The 25,117-nt window shown below is 42.3% G+C and overlaps 1 protein-coding gene across 1 annotated transcript in view; it reads left to right on the forward strand.

The window, feature by feature from the left end:
- CAP2 (cyclase associated actin cytoskeleton regulatory protein 2) overlaps positions 1-25,117 on the forward strand; it is a 163,954-nt gene that overhangs the window by 17,132 nt on the left and 121,705 nt on the right. The window contains exon 2 of the mRNA XM_040353764.1: positions 23,654-23,786. Within this exon, the coding sequence (XP_040209698.1) occupies positions 23,663-23,786 (124 nt within the window). The 5' untranslated portion in view covers positions 23,654-23,662. The remainder of the gene's footprint in view (positions 1-23,653; positions 23,787-25,117) is intronic.

Genomic DNA, 25,117 nt, shown 5'->3' on the forward strand with positions numbered 1-25,117 from the left:
CAAAACAAAATAATGTCTACAGCAAATAGTGTCCAGCCAATTTTTTTTCCTTAGGCCTCGTACGCACGACCGAGAATCTCGTCGTAAAAGAAACGTTGTTTTCCTCGATGGGGTTGTCAAGCTTGACGAGATTCTTGTCAAGCTTTCCTTGCATACACACTGTCAAGACAAAATGTAGTCGTTCTCAAACGCGGTGACGTACAACACGTACGACGGCACAATAAAGGGGAAGTTCGATTCCACTGGCGCCACCCTTGGGGCTGCTTTTGCTAATCTCATGTTACTGCGTGTTCGGTAAAAGTTTGGTGAGAGACGATTCGCGCTTTTCAGTCTGTTACAGCGTGACGAATGTGCTATCTCCATTACGAACGCTACTTTTATCATAGGTGCGCTCCCGTCTCATACTTTATTCTGAGCATGCGCGGGTTTCTAAGCATACACACGAACGTGTTTCTGGTCGTAAACCAGCCTGACGAGAAACACAACAAGGAAATTGAGACTCCCGACGAGAAAAAAAAAAAGCATGTTCTCTTTTTTTCTCGTCGAGATCCACGACAGCTTTCTTAAAGAAAAACATACACACGACCGTTTTTCTCTGCAAAAATGCTCTGCCAGCATTTTTCCTGATGGATTTTGCTGAGGAAAACGGTTGTGTGTACGAGGCCTTAGTTTTGGATAGTGTGGCAAAGCATTAGAAGCTCTCTCATGTTCCACTGCTCCTCGGTGCTTTGTTAGTGATTCACCCTCATTTACCGTGACAGTGACAACGACTTTCAGACAGCATGAAAAAAAGTGAATAATTGAAAAAAGAAGTCCCTGTGACTTGTGCCTCGTATACATGTACAGGTGTCCGCCGGGAAACCCGAGGGGAAAGCCGAGAACCTGCTCAGCAGCTTTTTCCCCCTACACAAGGCCGGTTTTCCTGGCAGGAAAACTGCCATGAGAGCTTTGGCCGGGAAACCCGACCGTGTGCATGCTCCACCGCAGTGTTTCCCATAGATAAACTGCCAGAAAAAAGACCGCCGGGAATCGCGGCAAGAAAAAAGAGAAAAAAGAGAACATGTTTTCATTTTTTCCACTGGGATTCCCGAGGTTTTCTTGTCGGGAAAACTGCCATGAAGCATACACACGGCCTACAGGAAAACTGGTCGTGTGTACAAGGCAATAGAGCCTCTTCTCTTAGCTGTCCTTTTTTTGGAATCAGATCCTCCTGTCTCTTTCCTCCGGAGTTGTCCTTTTTTTTAGTCTGATGTATGGACCTTAGGGGGTATGGCTTGGGTGTGTCTTTTGATAACATACTTTGCGCCAAAAGGTATCACCCTTTCCCTTCTCAGAAAGTTGGATGGTATGCATGTATTTCTGATACCTGTTGAACCTTCCCTAAAACCCAGGGCTGAAACAGAGTTGGTCCAAAAAATACATATTGTAATGCCGCATACAGACGATTGGACATTCCGACAACAAAACCGCATATTTTTTTCCGACGGATGTTGGCTCAAACTTGTCTTGCATACACACGGTCACACAAATGTTGTCGAAAATTGCGAATGTCAAGAATGCGGTTACGTACAACACGTACGACGAGCTGAGAAAAATGAAGTTCAATAGCCAGTGCTGCTCTTCTGCTTGATTCGGAGCATGCGTGGAATTTTGCACGTCGGAATTTCCAACAACACGCTTTTTTGTCAGAAAATTTGAAAACCAGCTCTCAAATTTTTGTTGTCGGACATTCTGACAGCAAATGTCCAATGGCGCCAACACACGGTCGGAATTTCCGACAACAAGCTCCCATCGAACATTTGTTGACGGAAATTCCGACCGCGTGCACGTGGCATATGAGTGTTCATCGAAGTTCTTATGTTACTGTATGTAAGGGCTGAATGGCAACTTTCGCCCATGTACAACAACAAATGCCCATGATGCAGCGACTAAGCCCCCCTCCCACTATCTGTCTTCCCTGCAGGGGGCAGCCAGGGGGTTTCATTGGGGAGCTGGAGTGGTTCCGTTAGGTTGGCCAATGGAGGAGAGCCTCTGGTGGACCACCGAGCTTGCCTCAGCTCTGGGGGGGGCGATCTGCACTCTGTTATCATTCTCCTCCCACACTTGGCAGGACACCATAGGGGATTTTTTTTTTGCAAATTCTTTATTTCGACAAAGTATTCAACAAACCACATCTAGGCATGATCAACAGTAAGATCATACAGCAGAAAGGGGACCAAGTAGAAAAATGCAATGAAGACCAGAAATTCAAGGAAGCTACACTAATGCCTTGTATACACAATAGTTTTTTCCGATGGAAAAAGTCAGACGGAATTTTTTCATCGCATATTTAGACCGTGTGTGTGTCTGAGTTTTTCCATAGGAAATTCTGACAGACTTAGAAATTCGGAAATGTAATTCGTCTGTATGGAAGCATTGAACTTAATTTTTCTCGACTCGTCGTAGTGTTGTACGTCACCGCGTTTTGGACGGTCGGAATTTGGTATGACAGTGTGTATACAAGACAGCTTAAACGGAATTCCGTCAGAAAAATCCGTCTGAGTTTATCCCAACGGAAATTCTGATCGTGTGTACGCAGAATAAGAGAGCCAGCAGCATTGAAAGTCATAAATTGCAGGAATTTTAATATACCGTATTTATTGGCATATAACACGCACAGGCGTATAACACTCACCCTAACTTTAAGAGGGAAGTTTCAGGAAAAAACTTTCCACGGCCCCCTGCGTATAACACACAGGCACAGTTTACCATCTATTTTCAGGGTAAAAAAGTGAGCCAATAAATACAGTAGTTTGGGGAATTATTATTTTATTATGTTGAATGTGTTAAGCTAAAAACACTGAGGCCGGGATTCAGAAAGGACATACGACGACTTATCTCCAGATACGCCATCGTAAGTCCAAATGTGCGCCGTCGTATCTATACGCTTATTCAGGAAAGCAGATACGCCTGAATTTTGGCAAGATACGACTGACGTAAGTCTTCTACGCCATCGTATCTTGGGTTCATATTTACGCTGGCCGCTAGGGGCGCTTCCGTTGAATACCTTGCTCTTTTTCCTTAATCATTTTGGATGAAGGTTCTCAATGTGAAGCCAAACCCTTTGTTCTACTTTGTAGGCTATTGAAATTATGTTTGCTCCAGTGTTTTGGCACAGCTCTGCTTTACTTAGAGGACATACACGACAGGCCGGATGATACATAACTAAATAACAGATTGGATTTAGAACAGTTTATTTTGTGCTTTTAAAAGTGATTTAGTATGAGTTCTACAGACACAATAAACTGTGCCTCCCAGATATGTTTATCATTTAGTGTTCTTATTCAAAACTCATTTGACTTTTTGGCTTTGACTTGTTGACCTACATATGCAAGCTGTTATTCTAGGTAAAAATGAAATTACTGTATGTTTCCATGTGTAACATCTTATTCCTTTTGCTTTAGTTAATTTCATAAATTAGCATTACAGAAAATACTGACCAGTTATAGCACAAATTACAATACTAGCTTATAAAATAGTTTAAAAAAGAATGCTGGGAAATGATATCACAATTAATAGCCGAACATCCAAGTTGATAGCAGGGCTGGATCTGGGGGATGCTGAGGTGGGCTCTGCCTCCCCAGATAAAAGTTGTGCCCCCCCAGGACCACTGACTTCGGTATTATGGTGGGTCTGGCATGGCATGAAAACGTTAACATTGATCCAGGCTGGGGGTTCAGAAGAGGACAGGAGTCCTTTTTCCATCCAGACCTGCTCTACCTTCTGCCACCTGTCATGAAGCTGCAGCCACAGTGAGGATTTGAATGTAGAACTTTGTAAAGAGGGGACTGAGGACTTTGATGTGATTGGGTCTGACTCTGATGCCATGGAGGATTCTGATATGAAGGGGTGTTGGAATACAGAATTGTATTTTGTGCAACAACTACTGTACATCAGTATTTAATACAGATATATTCATCAGCCAGTAGATGTCAGTGATTGTAAGTTTGTAGCCGCATCTATGGTAAACTGTATGCCTCTTTCCTGAATAAAGTTTCCACTTTGCAGTTAAGCAGCAAAGCCCATGTGGACTGTTCAATGCCTGTCTGTTTTGTAGGGCTATATACAGAATTTCTAACGAGGGGGGACTCTGCTGTAGTAAAGCCACTGGCGGGCAAGTGGAACTTAGATGTCAGATGTTATAACTGTATTGTGAAGGGGGAGACACTGGTGTGATGGGGGGACTCTAATGTGTTGAGGGAAATCTCATGAAATGACACTTAAATGTTTTATGCAGAATTAAGTTATAAATATAAATATTAACAACAACTGTATCCGTGCCCACCAATGCAGGCAGCCCATGTTCACCAAATGTAGCCCATGTCCACCAAATGCAGCCCGTGTCCACCAAATGCAGCCCGTGTTCACCAAATGCAGCCCGTGTCCACCAAATGCAGCCCGTGTCCACCAAATGCAGCCCGTGTTCACAATGCAGCCTGTGTTCACAATGCAGCCTGTGTTCACAATGCAGCCTGTGTTCACCAAATGCACCTAGTGTTCACCAAATGCAGCCCGTGTCCACCAAATGCAGCCCGTGTCCACCAAATGCAGCCCGTGTCCACCAAATGCAGCCCATGTCCACCAAATACAGCCCGTGTCCACCAAATGCAGCCCGTGTCCACCATGCAGCCCGTGTTGTGGAGATGGAGAGAGATAAGGAAACTTTCCAGCTAGAGACAGACATACAACGTGAGATGGATGAGAACTAGAACACTTGGGAACAGCTGTGTGTATTTAGTTTCCTCTCCCAAGCAGGGGGACCCATATTGTTGCATTGTTTGCTGTGCACTGACACCTCTAACCTGTGCACCTTTCTTATCCCTTGTCCTCAAATGCAGCCTGTGTCCACTATGCAGCCTACCTGGTTCTTGTGTGCAGGGGAGGAGAGGAACAGGAGAGCCGCCCAGGTGATCAGAGCGCAGCGTGGTGAACATAGGATAACAGTTTTCATTTCACTTGACGTGTTCCCGCCGCTCAACGTTATATTCAGCCCCGCCCCCTAGCCGGGGAACTTTGATTGACAGATCACCCGTCATTGGGATTGGACGGGTGAACTGTCTATCAAAGTTGCGGGACCAGGAGGCGGGGCTGGATCTGATAGCGAGCGGTGGGGAACACGGCAATTAAAATGAAAACTGTTATGCTGTGTTCCCCGCACTGCGCTCTAAACATCCGGGCGGCTCTCTCTCTCTTCCCCCTCCGCAATCACTGGAAGAAGGACTCCCATTACACACAGGCTGCCGGCGGTACTCGCCCCCCGGCTCCCAGGCAGCCCTTCCTCGCCAGACCTCAAAATCCACTCGCAAAATGCTTTTTGGATTTTTTGAGGGCTGCTTTAATGCCTTAACAAATATTGTTGACTGTTTCTTTGAGGTTTTTGTGCTTGAGGGTAAGCTGTAAGAAGTCTACTTCCTTTCCTATGAGCCCAGCTAAATCCTACTCGTTTCAGACAAATCCCACACTTCAAGCTAGATCCACATTGATCGAAATTAATTTCCCTATCATCAACTTCCTCCCAGTCATCCAAAAAATGGAATTTAGGACCAAATATATGGGTCCCTAGCACTGAATCTTATCAGCAAGATAAATCTTAGCAAAATTATTTACTAACCCCAAAAAATCTACCAGTCTAAAGACACCAATATTCTTTACTAAACAATGGTTCCATTGTATTGAGTGGCTCCTAACCCTGCTTTTCCATTGGCCTCTAAGCTCCAGTAGCAGATGATGGAGTTTCCCATCCCAATTTTCTCCACTACAATCTACCTTAAACGTCACATGCTCATCTAAGGACAAATGGATTCCACTAAATGAGAATGCCTCAGTCACTATGAAAGCAACTACATGCTCAGCCTTTGCATGGTATAAGGCCCTATCTATACTTGGACATGACCAGGCCCACATTTCATTATGCTTGTACCAATTCAGTGCTTGTTTTTTTCTATTTCTATGCTTTTAAGTAGTCATGTTAAGACAATATACACTTTGGTCAGGAGTAGATAATGTGTAATATAGCTTGAGGAGTGCAGGTTTCAGGAGTATGCCTAAAGTGCGATGGTCAGGCATATGAAATATACCATATAGTGTAATAGTACAGCTGTCAAGAGTGTATAAGGCAAAAAGGAGGCAAGGGTTTTTTAATGCTTAGAGCACACGTATTTGGAGTGCATAATGGACAAAGTGCAGTAGTCATGATTGTATAAGGCACAGAGTTCAGGAACCAGGCTTGTGTAAGGCACAGAGCACAGGGGTCAGGAGCATAGAGCGCAAAGATCAGGAATGCATATTACACAGAACACAAAATCACAAGTGCGTAATGTACAGAACACAGGATCAGGAGCAGTGGTGGCTGGTGCTCCATCGGTGGGGGGCGCAGACGGCCCTGACCACGCACCCTCCCAGCCCGCACTATACCCCCCCTCATAGTCCAATAGGATGGCTTCTTCTCCTTTCGGCCAATTGGGAAACAAGTCTCTTGGCCCGTTTCCTGATTAGCTGGGAAAAGAATCAGTGTGATAATAGCGAATATTTATTTGCTATTGTTGGCTGGGAAGAGAATAAGTCTGCTAATAGCGAATGTTTATACGCTATTGTCACACAAGTGGGTGGGATCAGGGTGCAGTGCTCTGTACCCCAAGCCCACCCTTTCTTGAAGCCTATTAGAGCCTCGGTCCGGCGTCCTGTATGTAGATCAGGGGGCCGGACGCATGGATGGGGGGGCGGTGCCCCTAATGGACAGGCTGCCACTGCTCAGGAGTATGTAACACAGAGTGCAGAGGTCAGGAGTACATCATGCAGAATGCAAGGGGTCAGAAATATGAAATGCAGTGTACAGAACACAATCAAAATTACCCACTACCAGGACAATTATTCCCCTCCCCCAAATCACCTCGGTACAGATGTCTCCTTCCCCCCCAGTATAAACATCTACACCCTCCCTACCTAAATGTCTACTCGCAAGACCTCAGTTACAGCCAATGGGAGCATACAGTAGATGGGGCTTAGGTAAGTATTTGGGGGGGATGGTAGCAGAAGGTTTTTTACCTTATTGCAGAGAGTGCATTAATGTAAAAACCTTTAGCCTTTACAACCACTTTAAGACTTAAAGGGGTTGTAAATGATTTTTTTTTTCATAATAAGCATCCTTTACCTGCAGACATTTCTCTTTTCACTTCCTCATTGTTAGTTTTTGCTCAGAAATTGCTCTATTTCTTCTCAGTTCTGTTCACTTCCTGCTTGTCTGATTTTACTGACCACCGTGACGGGAGGGTTTACTGCGGTGGTCAGTAACGTGCTCACCCCCTCCTGGGAACTACATCTGTGTGGCAGGACGCTCTCTACGTGTTAGAGACTTCAAGGAGGTGTGAATTACTGGGTGTGCCGCAATTCATACTGGGAAATGTAGTTCTTATATGAACGAACAATGCAAACCAGGAAGTAAATGAGAGAACAGAAACTAGAATGCCGGAGGTGATATAAATGAAGGAATTTAATAGGTATTTACTCGTTTTTTAACAGAATCATTACACTATTCTGTCTGTCTACCTTGCAGACATTAATTTTAGGCAAAACATTTTTTTCCTTTACAACTCCTTTAAGCCATGTACACACGACCGGGATTCTCGGTGGTATAAAGTCCGCCGGGAAAACTGCGGGGAGAACTTTGGCCGGGAATCCTGGCCGTGTGTATGCTCCCTCGGCACTGCCTTGCAGTGTTTTCCTATGGCAAGTGTAGTAAATCTTGTGGGGAAAAAAACGGCGGGAAACCCGGCGGGAAAATAGAGAGCAGGTTCTCTATTTTTCCCGCCGGGATTCCCGGCAGTTTTCCCGGCGAGGGAGCATACACATGCTCTGTTTTCATGGCAAAAAAACTCTCCCAGCTGTTTTCTTTCTGGGAAAACCGGTCGTGTGTACGAGGCTTAATAGGCATTTCCTTTGAAACAATTTAAAAACAGCTAATTTACTTGTTCTTATTCCAGTACTATTGTCTGTTCAGGTAGGACATGTATCTATGTAGGTTTGGTATTTCGTCAGATTCTGCTGGAATGTGGTTGAGGAGCTGATTTCACTGTCTGCAACCAGCTTATCTGCATGTCATCTTTCAGCTTTTTTTGATCGAATGCAATCGAGTGTCATAAAAAGAGCTCGTATTGCTCATAGCAGCCAATCAGGTTCAAGTTTTATGTTTTTGGCTCAGAATGTAAGAATAAAAAGCAAAGATCTGATTGGCTGCCAAGAAAAACAAGAACCATTCTTCCTTCAGACAGCTGAATGTATGTGGCCCCTTGCTGTTATATTTTATGACCTTTTAAACGGTTTAACAGTGCAGTACTAATAAATAGTGACTGCAGGAGAACTTCCAATTATCCTGCCCATTGGAACACACGCAGGAGTCTGTAGAATGCCCTTGTGAATATGAACAAAAGATTTAGAAAATTATTTTTATACACTTGTGTAGGTGATCAGGTTCAGTCTCCCATACAATAATCCTTAACCACAAGCAGCATGGTGTCTATATTTCTGAATTAGTCATTTCTTTTATGGTTTTTGAGAAAATTTCGATTTGCCTGATTATAATGCTTCCTAAAACGCTCTGCGTTCCGCACTATATACTACATAATGAGTTTACTTGTTACAAACATATAATTAAATGGCACGCACAGTACTTTAGAAAAGGTGATTACCTCTAATGGTGTATAGGCATAAATGCGAAGTGTGGTGCGGTAGAATACTGTTCCGTCAGAAAAAAAAAAAAAAGCATTGATTGACACACAAATGATTATAGCAGTTTCCCCGTGGCAGAAATTCATGTAGTACAGGAAAAATGACAGCCTGGAGACATAAGGATGCAGAGGAGGGATGCTAGGATATCTGCTTCCTTTCACTAGACTAGCACATTTCTGAGGCTTTAATTAACAGAAATTAGAGGTGGGCTCATTTTATATGCATACAATGGCCTGACATTTTTACTTGTTTTAAAAATAGCTCTAGAAGAAAAAACATCTAGACTGACAAATGCGTTTTATGGAACTAGGACATTCTCTATCTCTAGCCATCTGTCATTTACTCAGCAGTGTGCTGCCTATACTTTAATGTATGCTTGGCCATTGCTCAGATACAGAATATTCTCTGAAAGCCTTAAAGGGTCACTAAAGGAATTTTTTTTTTTTTTTTAGCTAAATAGCTTCCTTTACCTTACTGCAGTCCTGGTTTCATGTCCTCATTGTTCGTTTTTGCTTTGATGTTGCTGTAATTCCTCTCTGTTCTGGACACTTCCTGGTTGTCTGTTTCCTGATCACCACAGTACTGGGAGATTTCTCACTGTGGTGACTAATCAAGGAGGTGTGTCTAAAACCCCTCAGCACCAATCTAGTTTCGTTTTACAAAGCATCAAAGCCCTCTATTGGCTGTGTGGCTCTGTACATCAGAGAACCAGGAAACAACAGAAAAAACGAAACTAAACTGTAGGTACATTATATAATGACAGCGACAATTCTGCAACTGAGCAAATTTCTGTGATTTTGAGTTGATTACATTATTGAATAATTTTTATTATAATTATATTATTATTTGTTATCATTATTTATAATTATTTATTATATTATAATTTATAATTTTGTTTTTAAAAAAATGTCATACCCGGGATGCCTACTAGTCTCTTGTTTGGTCAGATTTAAGTGAGTTATTCCTAAAAATTACAGACCTACAGTATAAAACGCAAAATTTCCTTGCAAATAATGGTACCGCTTTCAGCACCTAAAATCTGAAATAATCATACCGCCAGGGAGGTTAAGATAGATGGATAGATATTGTAAGATATTTTGCAAATAATAAATCAAACATGATCGCAACCAATTCCATAGCATCATTAGAATCATTCCCTATAATGATTCAAAATTTCTTGGTATAATACATTTACCGTATAAGACGACTTTTTGGATGCAAAAAAATGCATCCAAAGTCGGGGGTTGTCTTATACGCCGGTGACAGTCTCCGTCTGCTGCAAGCGTCCATGATTTAAGAGCCGCGCCTTCTCCTCAGACTGTCCTGTGATAGGCGGAACACAAATTTTCCCAGCAGCGCCTCTGTTCTGTATTCCTCCTATCACGAATGCCTTCTCATCCTCGGACGAGCGAACGTCCGTGATAGGCGGAACACTGAACAGAGGCCCTGCTGGGAAAATTTGTGCTCCGCCTATCACAGGACAGTCTGAGGAGAAGGCGCGGCTTTTAAATCATGGACGCCCGCAGCAGACGGAGACTGTCATCGGCCTGGAAGTCAGAATCTGCAAAACGTGAGTGATGGCACTGTTGGCACAGTGGGGGAAAGTGATGGCACAGTGGGGGCAAGTGATGGCACAGTGGGGGCAAGTGATGGCACAGTGGGGGCAAGTGATGTAATGGCACAGTGAGGCATGTAATAGCACAGTGAGATTTGAAAAAAGCCTGTTTCTGTCAGCGGTTCTGGCTACCCCTCAGCTTCCAGAAAGACTAGTAGGAAGGGGGTAGTCTTATATGGCGAGTATATCCCAAAACCACAATTTTTCCTGGAAAATTAGGGGGTCGTCTTATACGCCCAGTCGTCTTATACGCCGGCAAATACGGTACTACATACATAGCATATAGCAAAGTTCTCAAATATCTCTATACATGAATAGAGAATGACTCCAGCATGAGGGACCTTTTTCACAAAAAGTGCACCAAAAAGCCTCACCCAGATAAAACACCACTAGCATGTACTATGCACTGTAAAGCTGCTGATCTCCAAATAATACAAGTATTGTCCCTGCAGGGCCATCTGCCAATGCGTAACTAAATAAGAAAAACCTCCAGCATGTGCACCAATTAACGTATTCGAGAGTAGACGTTGCAGCTGAGATATGCAAACACATTTAACTGCGGACTTCCAAATAAATGTCCAGACAGGATTATTATAAAACGTGTAAAACATCTTTAGTATGATGTTTTTTTCAAAACTGCGAACTTTTGCTACAATAAATGCACATGCCAGCATATATTAGAAATAGATTTCTCATTTGAGGATATAAAGATTGCGGCCTATCAAATGATAAATGTAATGTACAATATTACATTAAAGTATACAGTGAAGGTAAACTCCGAGCTAAAACTGTACACTGATAAGCTATAAAAGACACAAAGTAATGCAGCTCTGTAATCAGTAGTACATCATTAAACGTATAATTTAAATGCAAGTAGTGTAATGCCACGTACACACGACCATTTTTCGGGTTGTAAAAAATTACGTTTTTAATGGTCTAGAAAAAACAAAGTTTTTTTCAACCCGATCATTAAAACGGCCTTGCCTACACACGATCGTGGAAAAAAATGCTCTAGCAAAGCGCGGTGACGTACAACACGTACGACGGCACTATAAAGGGAAAGTTCCATGTGGATGGCGCCACCCTTGGGGCTGCTTTTGCTGATTTTGTGTTAGTAAAAGTTTGGTGAGAGACGATTCGCGCTTTTCTGTCTGTTACAGCATGATGAATGTGCTATCTCCATTACGAACGCTAGTTTTACTAGAACGAGCGCTCCTGTCTCATAACTTGCTTCTGAGCATGCGCGGTTTTTTCACGTGATTAAAGCCCACACACGACTATTTTTTACAACGTCGTAAAAAATTAGAGCATGTTCAAAATTTTTAGTGGCCATTTTTTACATCGTGAAAAATGCTCTGGAGCCCACACAATTTTTTACAACCCGAAAAACGGTCGTGTGTACGCGGCATGAGTTCCAGAATTTGACCTAGTGTCAACCTCTTGCAGTCTCTAAATAGCATCACTGAAGAGTGATAGAAAGAAGCAGCACAAGGAGCCAATCAGGCCATGTGCTGACAAAAGCATGCCGATAGAAGAAGAGGGCAGAGTGGGAGAGAAATAAACTCATTGCTGCGCTGCTTCTCCTTTCACTGTCCAGTCACAGGCTGGGATGGATCAAAGCTGTTCAAGGTTCAAGGACATGGGTTGAATGATGCTGGCCATCAGATTAGGAACAATCTAGCAACAGAAAAAGAATGTACAGCATGAAAAATATCTGGATTGAAGCTGAATTCTGCTGCAAAAGCTGTTTTTATTTTATATTTTTTGCTCTACTCATTTTATCCTGTGATTTTTGGCTGGAGTTCTGCTTGAAATCTGGAGAGTATGGACTATTTATCCTTGAACATACAGCACTTTCTTTAAGAGAAACTAAAATGGCTTTAGTAATTCTTATATGGTTTATACAATTTTAAATTGATTTATATCAGCTGGTTTTATAGCAGCCATGAATAAGCACTGATCTTGTGCGAAACGTCGGCTGTTCCCCTGTTCCTGTTTTTATGATTTGGTGATGTATTTGCTGTTTATTTGAATAAAAGACAACCTGGACGTTTTTTTGGAGTGCGGCTATCCATCTTTCATCTACTTTTTATGCTTGCCTAGTGCACTGCCAGCACCCTTGGTATCCTGTCCTACATGTGTGACCATATAGTATACCCACCTGGAGCGGTGACTCTTTTTCTTATATCAGCTGGTTTTATAGCAGTTATTTTTTTATAATAAATGTTTACTACATGAAGAAGGATCCCCAGAACACTAGGGGTTAGCTAAAGAGACAGCACAGCAGAAGTAGCCACCTTTTAGACACAGCTGTCCTACATGGCAGCCTTGTAGTGAGCCTTATGATAAAAAATAAGCACTGTCTGCAAATATCACAGAGAAAGGCATGGTTACAGTAAATATTGAATCTATGATGCTAGATAGTTGACAGTGATTAGGCTTGATAATGCATTTAAATGTATCCCAGGAACCATGTTTGTGTGTGTCTTTTGCAGCCTGTGTATGGAAGTTCACTAGAGCTCAGATACCATATCTTCTGTTATGTAAAATGCTATTGTGCTTTTCTTTAATCAATAATGATGTGGTCATGAGTACTGCTTTCACCTATGATGCAGGCACAGGCAGAAAATGCAAACTCTATGTATGGTTGGGATTTAAAGTGATACTAAATGTTCAGTTTTTTTTATATATATATATAACAAACATGTACTTACCTCCACTGTCAAGTTCGTTTTGCACAGAGTGGCCCAGATCGTCCTCTTCTGGGGTCCCATGGTGGCTATCGCGGCTCCTCCCCGCTATAGATAACCCCCTTCTGGGAAGCTCTCTCCCAAAGGGGGTTACCTTGCGGGCGCGCTCCCGTGTCATACACTCGTGTCCATAGCCGCCGAGTGTATGACTTGGCCCCACCCCCTGGTGGCCGTGTCATTGCATTTGATTGACATCAGCAGGAGCCAATGGCTGCACTGCTATCAATCTATCCAATGAAGAGCCGAGAAGCAGTGGGGCAGTGGGCTCAGGTAAGTAAAACTGGGGGGCTGGGGGGCCAGACACAGCAAGGTGTTTTTTCACCTTAATGCATAGGATGCAAGGGTTCACAACCCCATTAATAACCTGAGTGCTGCAAGGCAGAAGTTCTAACCATTACGCAACTGTGTTGCCAATTGAGCTCCTCCAATTGCATTCTCAATACAATAAAGTTAAATAGAATACAGAAGATCAGCTTTTGGGTTTGAAATGCATATTGTGGCAGTAGTGTTTTCTTTCCCCTCTCATGTACCTTTAACTTTACAGTTTATAACAATATAAAAATGCAATCAGCGTAAAATTAAAAATTAAAATGAAATGCCAGCTGAACAATAAACCATGTAAATATCAAAGTCCATATAACAAGACAGGTGAAGAACCACAAGTCTCAGATAAGGTGAGCAGAAGGTGTCCACATGTTTGGAAAATAATCCGGGAGCACAAATCTGAAGTGACAATCCTTCCACCTCCAAAATATTTGGTGGTCACAAGCGCAGGTCCCTCACGGGGGAAAAGTAAAACAGAGTACTGATATTCCAAATCTCCAATACAATACCTCAGGACCCAACACCAGGACCATACAAAAAAAAAAGAGATCTAAGTGTTCTCCATTTGAATAATCCAATGCTTTAATAAAACGAAGATTTGCCACTCACATGGTATCACCTAAAATCAGGCACATAACAGAGGATGGCTACAGGTGACGTCATCCAAACACCCCCCCTCCCCGTACGCGTTGCATTGTCCTGGTGTATCGTATTGGAGATTTGGAATATCAGTACTCTGCTGTACTTTGCCCCGTGTGTGACCTGCTCTTATGATTACCTGTTAGTTCACTACATGAGGTGAGCGAAGCAAATATTTTGGAGGTGGAGGGATTATCACTTCAGATTTGGGTTCCCGAATTTTCCAAACACGTGGATACCTTCTGCTCACCTATCTGAAGGAGGAAGTCCATATTGCGTCGGCTATATCTTACATCATACACCAAGGGGGTTATTTACTAAAGGCAAATCATCTTTGCACTACAAGTGCAAACTACAAGTGCAAAGTGCACTTGAAATTGCACTGAAAGTGCACTTGGAAGTGCAGTTGCTGAAGACCCGAGGGGGACATGCAAGGAGAATAAAAAACAGCATTTTGGCTTGCACATGATTGGATGATAAAATCAGCAGAGCTTCCCCTCATTTCAGATCTACCCCTCAGATTTACAGCAACTGCACTTCCAAGTGCAATTTCAAGTGTACTTTGCACTTGTAGAGTAATGTGGATTTGCCTTTTGTAAATAACCCCCCCAAGTGATCACTGTTCTCCCACCAGCTGGAGTTTCCAAGACTTTCAGTACATGCACTATGTTCCTCACCTAAATAAACAACTCCCTATTAGAGCCGGTTCACACTTAGGCGACATGACTTCGGGGGCGACTCCGCAAGGCGTCCTGAAGACGACTTCAGAGGCGACCTGCAAAATGACCCTTGTATAGAAGTCAATGCAGGTCGCCCAGAGTCGCCCCCAAAGTCGTGCAAGAACCTTTTTCTAAGTCGGAGCGACTTCCATTGCTCCTATTAGAACGGTTCTATTGCATAGAATGAGACGCAAATCGCCCCAGTGTGAACCGGCTCTAATCGATGTCATTGTTTATGTTGTCTATATTTATGTGGGCACTTGATGTGAAAGAACATTCAGCCCCTATGTGGTGTCTGACTCCAGACCATAAGGGGTGGTGCCACCAGGAGAAGCAATGAAAGCAAAGGTTCCAAGTTCAGCCCTGGCAACATTTTGGAGCAGGCAAAATATGCAATCACTTTGTTGTTCAGGCTTGGTATTTGAAGTGTAATCAGCAGTAGGGATGAGCCGAACATCCACCCCCCCCCCCCCCCCCCGTTCGGTTAGCACCAGAACCTTCGAACGGACCGAACGTTCGCGCAAACATTTAGAACCCCATTGATGCCTATGGGACTTGAACGTTCGAATTCAAAAGTGCTCATTTTAAAGCCTAATATGCAAGTTATTGTCATAAAACGTCTTTGAGAACCCGGGTCTTGCCCCAGGGAACATGTATCAATGGACAAAAAGTTTTAAAAACGGTTGTTTTTTAAGGAGCAGTGATTTTGATGATGTTTAAACAAAACAAAAAAAAAAATAATTAAAATTCCTTTAAATATTCTACCTGCTGGGTGTCTATAGTATGCCTGTGAAAACGTCTTTGAGAACCCGTGTCTTGCCCGAGGGAACATGTATCAATAGAAAAAAAGTTTTAAAAACGGTCGTTTTTTTCATCATTGGTATCCACTTCAGGACTCCTGAAAAAACGACCGTTTTTAAAATAGAATATTTAAAGGAGTTTTTCATTTTTTTTTTTTTTTTTAAGCATCATTAAAATCACTGCAGTACACACCAAGAAGTTTAGGTGCAAACTACAGAGCACACTTGCAGTATACACCAAGTAGGTTTAGGTGCAAACTATAGAGCACAAGTGCAGTAAACACCAAGTAGGTTTAGGTGAAAAGTAATGAGCAAACTTGCAGTATACACCAAGTGGGTTTAGGTGCAAAGTAATGAGCACACTTGCAGTATTCACCAAGTGGGTTTAGGTGCAAAGTAATGAGAAAACTTGCAGTATACACCAAGTGGGTTTAGGTGCAAAGTAATGAGCACACTTGCAGTATACACCAAGTGGGTTTAGGTGGAAAGTAAAGAGCAAACTTGCAGTATACACCAAGTGGGTTTAGGTGCAAAGTAATGAGAAAACTTGCAGTATACACCAAGTGGGTTTAGGTGCAAAGTAATGAGCACACTTGCAGTATACACCAAGTGGGTTTAGGTGGAAAGTAAAGAGCAAACTTGCAGTATACACCAAGTGGGTTTAGGTGCAAAGTAATGAGCAAACTTGCAGTATACACCAAGTGGGTTTAGGTGCAAAGTAATGAGCAAACTTGCAGTATACACCAAGTGGGTTTAGGTGCAAAGTAATGAGCACACTTGCAGTATACACCAAGTGGGTTTAGGGGAAAAGTAATGAGCAAACTTGCAGTACACAACAAGAAGTTTAGGTGCAAACTACAGAGCACACTTGCAGTATACACCAAGTAGGTTTAGGTGAAAACTATAGAGCACAAGTGCAGTAAACACCAAGTAGGTTTAGGTGCAAAGTAATGAGCAAACTTGCAGTATACACCAAGTGGGTTTAGGTGCAAAGTAATGAGCACACTTGCAGTATACACCAAGTGGGTTTAGGTGCAAAGTAATGAGCAAACTTGCAGTATACACCAAGTAGGTTTAGGTGCAAACTAATAAGCACACTTGCAGTACACACCAAGTAGGTTTAGGTGCACTGAGCACACGGGCAATACAACACATGAGAATAACACTGCTGCTAACACAATCAACTGACAGACAGATTAGGAAGAACTAATCTAACTAAACTATACAGTGTATAAATATATGTACAACACCTGGGATGTATATATATCCTCTACACACTGTAAATTTAAAGGGTCACTAAAGGAATTTTTTTTTTTAGCTAAATAGCTTCCTTTACCTTGCTGCAGTCCTGGTTTCATGTGCTCATGGTTCGTTTTTGCTTTGATGTTGCTGTAAATCCTCTCTGTTCTGGACACTTCCTGGTTGCCTGTTTCCTGATAACCACAGTACTGGGAGATTTCTCACGGTGGTCACTAATCAAGGAGGTGTGATTACTGTGTGTAAAACGAAACTGGATTGGTGCTGAGGAGTTTTAGACAAAGTATCACTGCTCTCTATTGGCTGACTGCCCTCTAGTGGCTCTCTGTACATCAGAGAACCAGCAAACAACAGCAAAAACGAAACTACACTGCAGGCACATTATATGATTGTTTTTTTTATCTATTTTTAATCATTTTTAAAAGGAATCAGTTAACTATTATGTCTCTGTGCCCTGTAAACAGTCATTTCAGCTAAAAAAAATTTTTCCTTTAGTGACCCTTTAACTGACTAGCCTGCCTGCTCTAGCTAGCTAGATAAAAATACAATCTCTCTCTCTCTCTCTCTGTCTGATAAGTAACCAGCGCCGGAACACACTACACGAGGCAGCCCTGCAGACGGCCTTTTATAGTGTGGGGCGTGTACTAAAGCCCTGAGCCATAATTGGCCAAAGCCACCCTGGCTTTGGCCAATTACGGCTCTCTTTACTGACGTGATTGGCCAAGCATGTGGGTCATAGAGCATGCTTGGCCAATCATAAGCAAGCAATGCCGCAGTGAATTATGGGCCGTGGCGCGTCACTCGAATTTGACGCGAAAGACCCGTTTTGTTCGTATTTTGACAAACGATCGAACATACGTTCGACTCGAACACGAAGCTCATCCCTAATCAGCAGGTACAATACAAAAATATCTGGCTGAGCAAACTACCAGCTCCTACTAAGAATATAAGAAGAAACTCTAAAATAACTACTTCAGGATGTGTGTGTTGAGAGATACTATAGGCACACTCTTAAACAGAGCATATAGCACAGTAGGGGAGGGATATTATAGGTAAACTCTTAGGCCGCGTACACACGACCAGTCCAAACCGATGAAAACAGACCAAAGTCCAATTTCATCGGTCCAAACCGACCGTGTGTACGGCCCATCGGACTTTTGTCTTTCAATCCAAAGTTTTAGAACTTGCTTTAAAATCGAACGATGGACGGCTGGCCATCGGTCAAAACTGATGGTTAGTACACAAAAGCATCGGTTCAAAACCCGCGCATGCTTAGAATCAAATCGACGCATGCTTGGAAGCATTGAACTTCGTTTTTTTCAGCACGTCGTGTGTTTTACGTCACCGCGTTCTGACCCGATCGGTTTTTGAACTGATGGTGTGTACGCGCATCAGACCATCGGTCTGCTTCAGCGGGGAACCGATGAAAACGGTCCATCGGACCATTCTCATCGGATGGACTGACCGTGTGTACGCGGCCTTAAACACAGCATATAGCACAGGGGTATCCATTTCTAAAAAATCCTTCAGACTTTAGGGGGGCCGGACTAGGGCCATTGGGTGTAGAAATTGTCCTTGCATCAGTGGAAGTAAACAATGCATCTTTGGTATTAGGGGGAAGAATAGAGCCCCGTCGTTGATGTCAGTGAAAGGAATAGTGCCCCATCGTTTGTGTCAATGGGAGATATAGCGCTCCATTGCTGAAGTCAGTTTCAAATAATTATGCCACATTGTTGGTGTCAGTGGTAGGAATAGTGTTTTGTATCAGTGGGATGAAAAGTGCCCCAAGAGCCAGATAAAGGAAAGCAAAGGGCTGCATCCAGCCGCCAGGCGGCAGTTAGAAGACCACTGATATAGTATTTAGTCTGTTTGTCATAATAAAACTTTGTTTCTAATGCATGATGATCTGAAAGATGTTTTTTCTACACATTTAAAAATGTAAAACAAAACATCAGCAACTTCCTGAGCTGTAAATTACAGAATTAAGTACTTCATGTTCTCTTTATTGATACAAATGACGTGCTGATACATTTGCCAGGAAGGAAAAAAAAAAAACACTCTTTGATACTTCATGTCCCTATTTGTGTAAATAGCTTTATTGTACTCTACTGTATCAAATAAAGACTGAAATTACTCAGCAATGGTGACAAGCAAATATTTATCTTAGAAACATAAACTGTAAATCTATCACACATGTATATCAAACTCCAAGGTGAACTTTGATAGTGTTGGTCATTGACAATGCCTATTATGATAATGATATGAAAATATTATGCCACTGCAGGTGCAACACTATATGACACACACTGACAACAGATCTAATGCCGCGTACACACGATCGGTTAAACCGATGAGAATGGTCTGATGGACCGTTTTCATCGGTCAAAACCTATCGTGTGTGGGCGCCATCGGTTATTTAACCATAGGTTAAAAAAAAGCAATCTTGTTTTAAATTTAACCAATGGATTCCTAACCGATAGAACAAAACCGATCGTTAGTAGGCACAACCAACGGTTAAAAATCCACGCATGCTCAGAATCAAGTCGACGCATGCTTGGAAACATTGAACTTTTTTCAGCACGTCGTGTGTTTTACGTCACCGCGTTCTGACACGATCGTTTTTTTAACTGATGGTGTGTAGGCACGACGAACCATCAGTCAGCTTCATTGGTTAACCGATGAAAACGGTCCATCAGACCGTTCTCATCGGATGGATTGATCGTGTGTACGCGGCATTACACTACCAAAGCTCTAAGGAAGGGGTTATTGTTCTCCAACCTGTTGAAGTTTTATTTTGAGACAAAATCCCAAATTTATAGTTGTCAGCAGAAAAGGAAAAGAGGGTAAATCTTCCATTTGGCTGACACTAATTCTGGTGACCCTGGTGACAATCTGATACTTTAGACACAGAAAACAAAAACTCCTGCGCACGAGTGGATTGTCCATTGGTCAATGTTCCATGAAAAAAATTGTCAAAACCGGTAACAGTGGCCTTGCTGCCCTTCATGGATGGGGAAAATCCTAGTAGCAGAAAAGAGGGAAGAAAAGGCGCACCAGCCTAGTGTATTACCGTAGACAATTTAATGAATTAAAAATGTAATAAAAACTACTCACAAAGGAAGCAACATAGAAGGCTTGTCGACAACACTGTAGCAGATACCCCTCAAACCACACTCTAAATGAAGGTATGTCACTGCCGGCTAATGCGTTTCGAGGCTACAAAGACCTCTTCATCAGAGCCCAGAAGTCCATTTGGAGTGTGGTTCGAGGGGTATCTACTACAGTGTTGTGGACAAGCCTTCTATGTTGCTTCCTTTGTGAGTAGTTTTTATTACAATTTTTAATTCATTAAATTGTCTACGGTAATACACTAGGCTGGTGCGCCTTTTTCTTTTCTTCCCTCTTTTCTGACAATCTGATACCACCTCACTTTGGAGGGTTTTTCTCCCACTCACTGTTTTGTCTATGAGACAGGACATGAAGGGAAATCTCCCCAGTGGGAAACAAATGGTGGAAAAAAACACTGATGGGGGATATAAGCCTCCCTTACACTATCTAAATTGAAAAAAGTTACAAACATAGTTTTACTTCATTGTGTATCGTTCACCCTACTAGAATTTTTAGAATTAGAAATGTATTGATTACTGAATGCCAGTGGGTGATCTTTTTTCAAGCAGTGTGTACCCATAAATAGAATATTTATTTTTAGCAGACTACTAAGATAGAACACGAAAGACACATAGCGAAGGAGAGCAAAAAAAAATCCCAATGAAATCTTTAAGTATGTAAACAGTAAAAAAGGGAGGACAGACCATATTGGCCCAATAAAGAATGAGACAGGACATCTGGTTACAAAGGATGGGAACGTGGCAAATGTTATTTTATTGAATTTATTCTTCTCCTCATTCTTCACAAGGGAATCAGGGGGCTTCAGTAACCAAAACTAGAGTGTTTATCCTTGTGACACATCACAGGAAGCACCCTCATGGCTAACAGTGGACAGAATTAAAATTAGTCTTGGGAAACTTAACATTAATAAATCACTTGGACCGGATTGCTTGCACCCGAGGGTATTTGGGGAACTCAGTCAAGTAACTGCCAGACCATTGTTCCTAATTTGTATTCACAGTCTACTGACTGGAATGGTATCAGCGGATTGGAGAAAAGCCCATGTAGCACCAATATTTAAAAAGGGCCCAAAATACATCCCTGGGAATTTACAGACCAGTTAGCCTAACATCAATAGTATGCAAGCTCTTGGAGGGGATGATAAGGGATAGTCCCTTTAATTACCTCCAAGAGCTTGCATACTATCGATACAATATTTTTGTAATGAAAACTGTATCATTAGCAGTAATCAGCATGGGTTCATGAAGATTCATTCTTGCCAAACCAATCTATTAACCTTCTATGAGGAGGTGAGTTGCCATGTAGATAAGGGAAGGCTCGTAGACATGGTGAATTTGGATTTTTTAAAAGCATTTGACACAGTTCCCCATAAGCGTTTACTGTACAAAATAAGACCAATTGGCATGGACCATAGGGTGAGTACATGGATTACAAGAGGGAGTTCAGAGGGTGGTGATAAACGGGGGAATACTCGGAATGGTCAGGGGTGGGTAGTGGGGTCCCGCAGTGCTCTGTGCTGGAACCAATCCTATTTAATTTGTTCATAAATGACCTGGAGGATGGGGTAAACAGTTAAATTTCTGTATTTGTGGACGATGCTAAGCTAAGCATGGTAATAACTTCTCTGCATGATGTGGAAACCTTGCAAGAACATCTGAACAAATTAATTGGGTGGGCAACTACATGCCAAGTGAGGTTAAATGTAGAAAAATGTAAAATAATGCATTTGGGTGGCAAAAATATGAATGCAATCTATACACTAGGGGGAGAATGTCTGGGAGAATCTAGGATGGAAAAAGACCTAGGGGTCCTAGAAGATGACAGGCTCAGCAATATCATGTATAAAAAACAAGCTGCGCAAATGAATATATATATGTCTATTTTTTGTGTGTGTCTCATATTTTAAGTTGCAGCATTATTGTTAATTGTTCACATTTAATGTGAACAGACAGCGCCGTATCACCCCCTTTTTTTAGGAATATCATGCATTGCCAAGCTGCTGCTAACAAAGCAAACAGAATATTGCCATGCATTAAAAAGGGATTAACTCCAGGAATAAAGCGATAATTCTCCCACTCTACAACACTCTGGTCCGGCCGCACCTAGAGTATGCTGTGCAGTTCTGGGCACCAGCCCTCAGGAAAGATGTACTGGAAATGGAGCAAGTACAAAGAAGGGCAACAAAGCTAATAAAGGGGCTGGAGAATATTAGTTATGAAGAAAGGTTGTGAGCACTGAATTTATTCTCTCTGGAGAACGCTTTAGAGGGGTTATGATTTCAATTTACAAATACCGTACTGGTGACCCCACAATAGGGATGAAACTTTTTCGTGGAAGGGAGTTTAGCAAGACACGTGGTCACTCACTAAAATTATAAGAACCTTAAACTACGTAGAGGGTTCTTTACTGTTAGAGCGGCAAGGATGTGGAATTCCCTTCCACGGGTTGTGGTCTCGACGGGGGGCATTTATAGTTTAAAAAAATTATTAGATAAGTACCTGAATGACCACAACATACAAGGTAATACTGACATATAATCACACACATAGGTTGGACTTGATGGACTGTCTTTTTTCAACCTCACCTATATATACATTTTTTAAATAAATATACAGTATATAGAAAGTGCTCCGTAAATTGTAGGCAGAAGTTTACTTTTTCATTTTTTTTATCAGCGGACTTGTCACCTGGTAATCCTGCCAGTACCAGAATTCCGGTTCTAGGCCAACCATACTTACTCACTGTACTGTGTCTATGAAGGCACAACACTCAAAGTTGCCCGCCTGATTTGGAGTACAAATATCTCCCCTCTTCTTATATCCATAACATAGGGGGATGTGTTCTGCAGTCCACAGAAAATAACTGAGAAGTCTTATAATATTGTTTGAGGTTTCACTTAAAGCGGAGGTTCACCGCTAAAATGCTGTTTTTACCCTTAGTCTGATGCTCATTTAGTCTAGGGGAATCGGCTAGTTGTTTTAAAATCGAACCTGTACTTACCTTTTTAGAGAGCGATCTTCTCCGCCACTTCCGGGTATGGGCTGCGGGACTGGGCGTTCCTTCTTGATTGACAGTCTTCCGACAGGCTTCCGACGGTCGCATCCATCGCGTCACGATTTTCCGAAAGTAGCCGAACGTCGGTGCGCAGGCGCAGTATAGAGCCGCACCAACGTTCGGCTTCTTTCGGCTACTAGTGACGCGATGGATGCGACCGTCGGAAGCCTGTCGGAAGACTGTCAATCAAGAAGGAACGCCCAGTCCTGAAGACCCATACCCGGAAGTGGCAGAGAAGATCGCCCTCTACAACGGTAAGTACTGCTCGGGTTTTAAAACAACTAGCCGATTCCCCTAGACACAACGAGCATCAATCGAAGGGAATCGAAGTAAAAAAAAATCATTTATGGGAGAACTCCCGCTTTAAGTACATAGGAGGTTACAAAGGTACTAGGTATTATCTGTACGTATCTGTAAAAATGCATTCCAGAGGCTGTGCTGGGGCAGGTCCAATAAAGAACCAGCTAGCTGGCACTGGCAGGCAGGGCAGAATTTTGAAACCTTATACAGGATATTGCGATGGCAAGATAGCAGTATTAGGCCTTGCTGTGCAGGTTGTTACCCCCATGAAAAAAAAAATAACTTCTGTGTTTCTTACTCTAGGTGTGCAAGATGGCAGATGTACAAGGGTTAATGGACAGGCTGGAGAAAGCTGTTATTCGTCTTGAGACAGCCCTCGCTTCATCCACTTTTTCCAAGTCTGCTGCAAATGATGTTGTAAATGGAATTGATGGAGGTAAAGTACAGTAAAACCTTTGTTTGAGAGTAACTTGGTTTGAGAGCGTTTTGCAAGACAAGCAACATTTTTTAAAATGTTTTGACTTGATATACAAGCAATGTCTTGATATAAGAGTAGTGTCATGTCACAAATGAGTATAAAATAGAAGAGAGGTGCCTCTAAGTGTAGCAATCCGGTTAAATTTAATGAAGGTACAACATTTAGAAACTCACATGGTTGATGAATAAAACAGGCACATCTAAGTATGCAGGCATCCGGGGTAAAGCTGTCCACAAAGACCGTCCTCCTCACCACCATTGATGTCAACCCTTCTACGAGCGGTTCAAGCCTCGCTTTCCGATCACTCTGCTGCAGGGTAGTCTTCTCGGTTATGATTGTAGACTGACAGCGGTGAGAGCCGGCGGTGAGGAGGATGGTCTATGTGGATCACTTTACCCCAGATGCCTGCATACTTAGATGTGCCTCTTTAATCATCAACCATGTGAGTTGCTAAATGTTGTACCTTCATTAAATGTAACCATATTGCTACACTTAGAGGCGCCTCTCTTCTCTTTTATACTCTGTAGCTCCTGCTGGATTTTGCTTCTAATCCCCTTGGGAAGGCTGCCATTTGTGGATGGACATTTTATAGTTACACATCTTATCACATTGCTATAATCTTTTTATATGGACTATAAACTGAAGGACTTATGAATAAATGGTTGTGGAACAAATCATATGAGTTTCCATTATTTCTTATGGGAAAATTTGCTTTGATATACAAGTGCTTTGGATTACAAGCATGTTTCTGGAACGAATTATGTTTGCAATCCAAGGTTTTACTGTATAAAGATGCAGATTAGTGGTTATATGTGTCTTGACTACAGGATGATGGAAAGTAATAGTGAGTAAACTAATGCCGCATACACACGACTGTTTTTAATGTCATGGAAAAAATGACGTTTTTCTCGACGTGATTCTTGTTAAGCCTGCCTTGCTTACACACGATCGTGAAAAAAAAATGCTCGAGCAAAGAGCGCCGACATACAACACGTACGACTGCACTATAAAGAGGAAGTTCCATTCAATTGGCGACACCCTTTGGGCTGATTATTCAAATTTCCTTTCTCATAACCTGCTTCTGAGCATGCACGTTTTTTTCCCCATTGTTAAAGCCTACACACAATCGTTTTTTACGACGTGAAAAACTGCGACGTGAAAAACGCAGAGAAAAAATAGAGCAGGTTCTAATTTTTTAATGCCCATTTTTCACGTCGAGAAAAATGCTCTGGAGCCTACACACGGTCATTTTTAATGACCAATTAAAAAAAAAAAAAAATTCTCGTCAA

The sequence above is a fragment of the Rana temporaria genome, chromosome 5 (assembly GCF_905171775.1).
Source record: "Rana temporaria chromosome 5, aRanTem1.1, whole genome shotgun sequence".
Taxonomy (NCBI): Eukaryota; Metazoa; Chordata; class Amphibia; order Anura; family Ranidae; genus Rana; species Rana temporaria.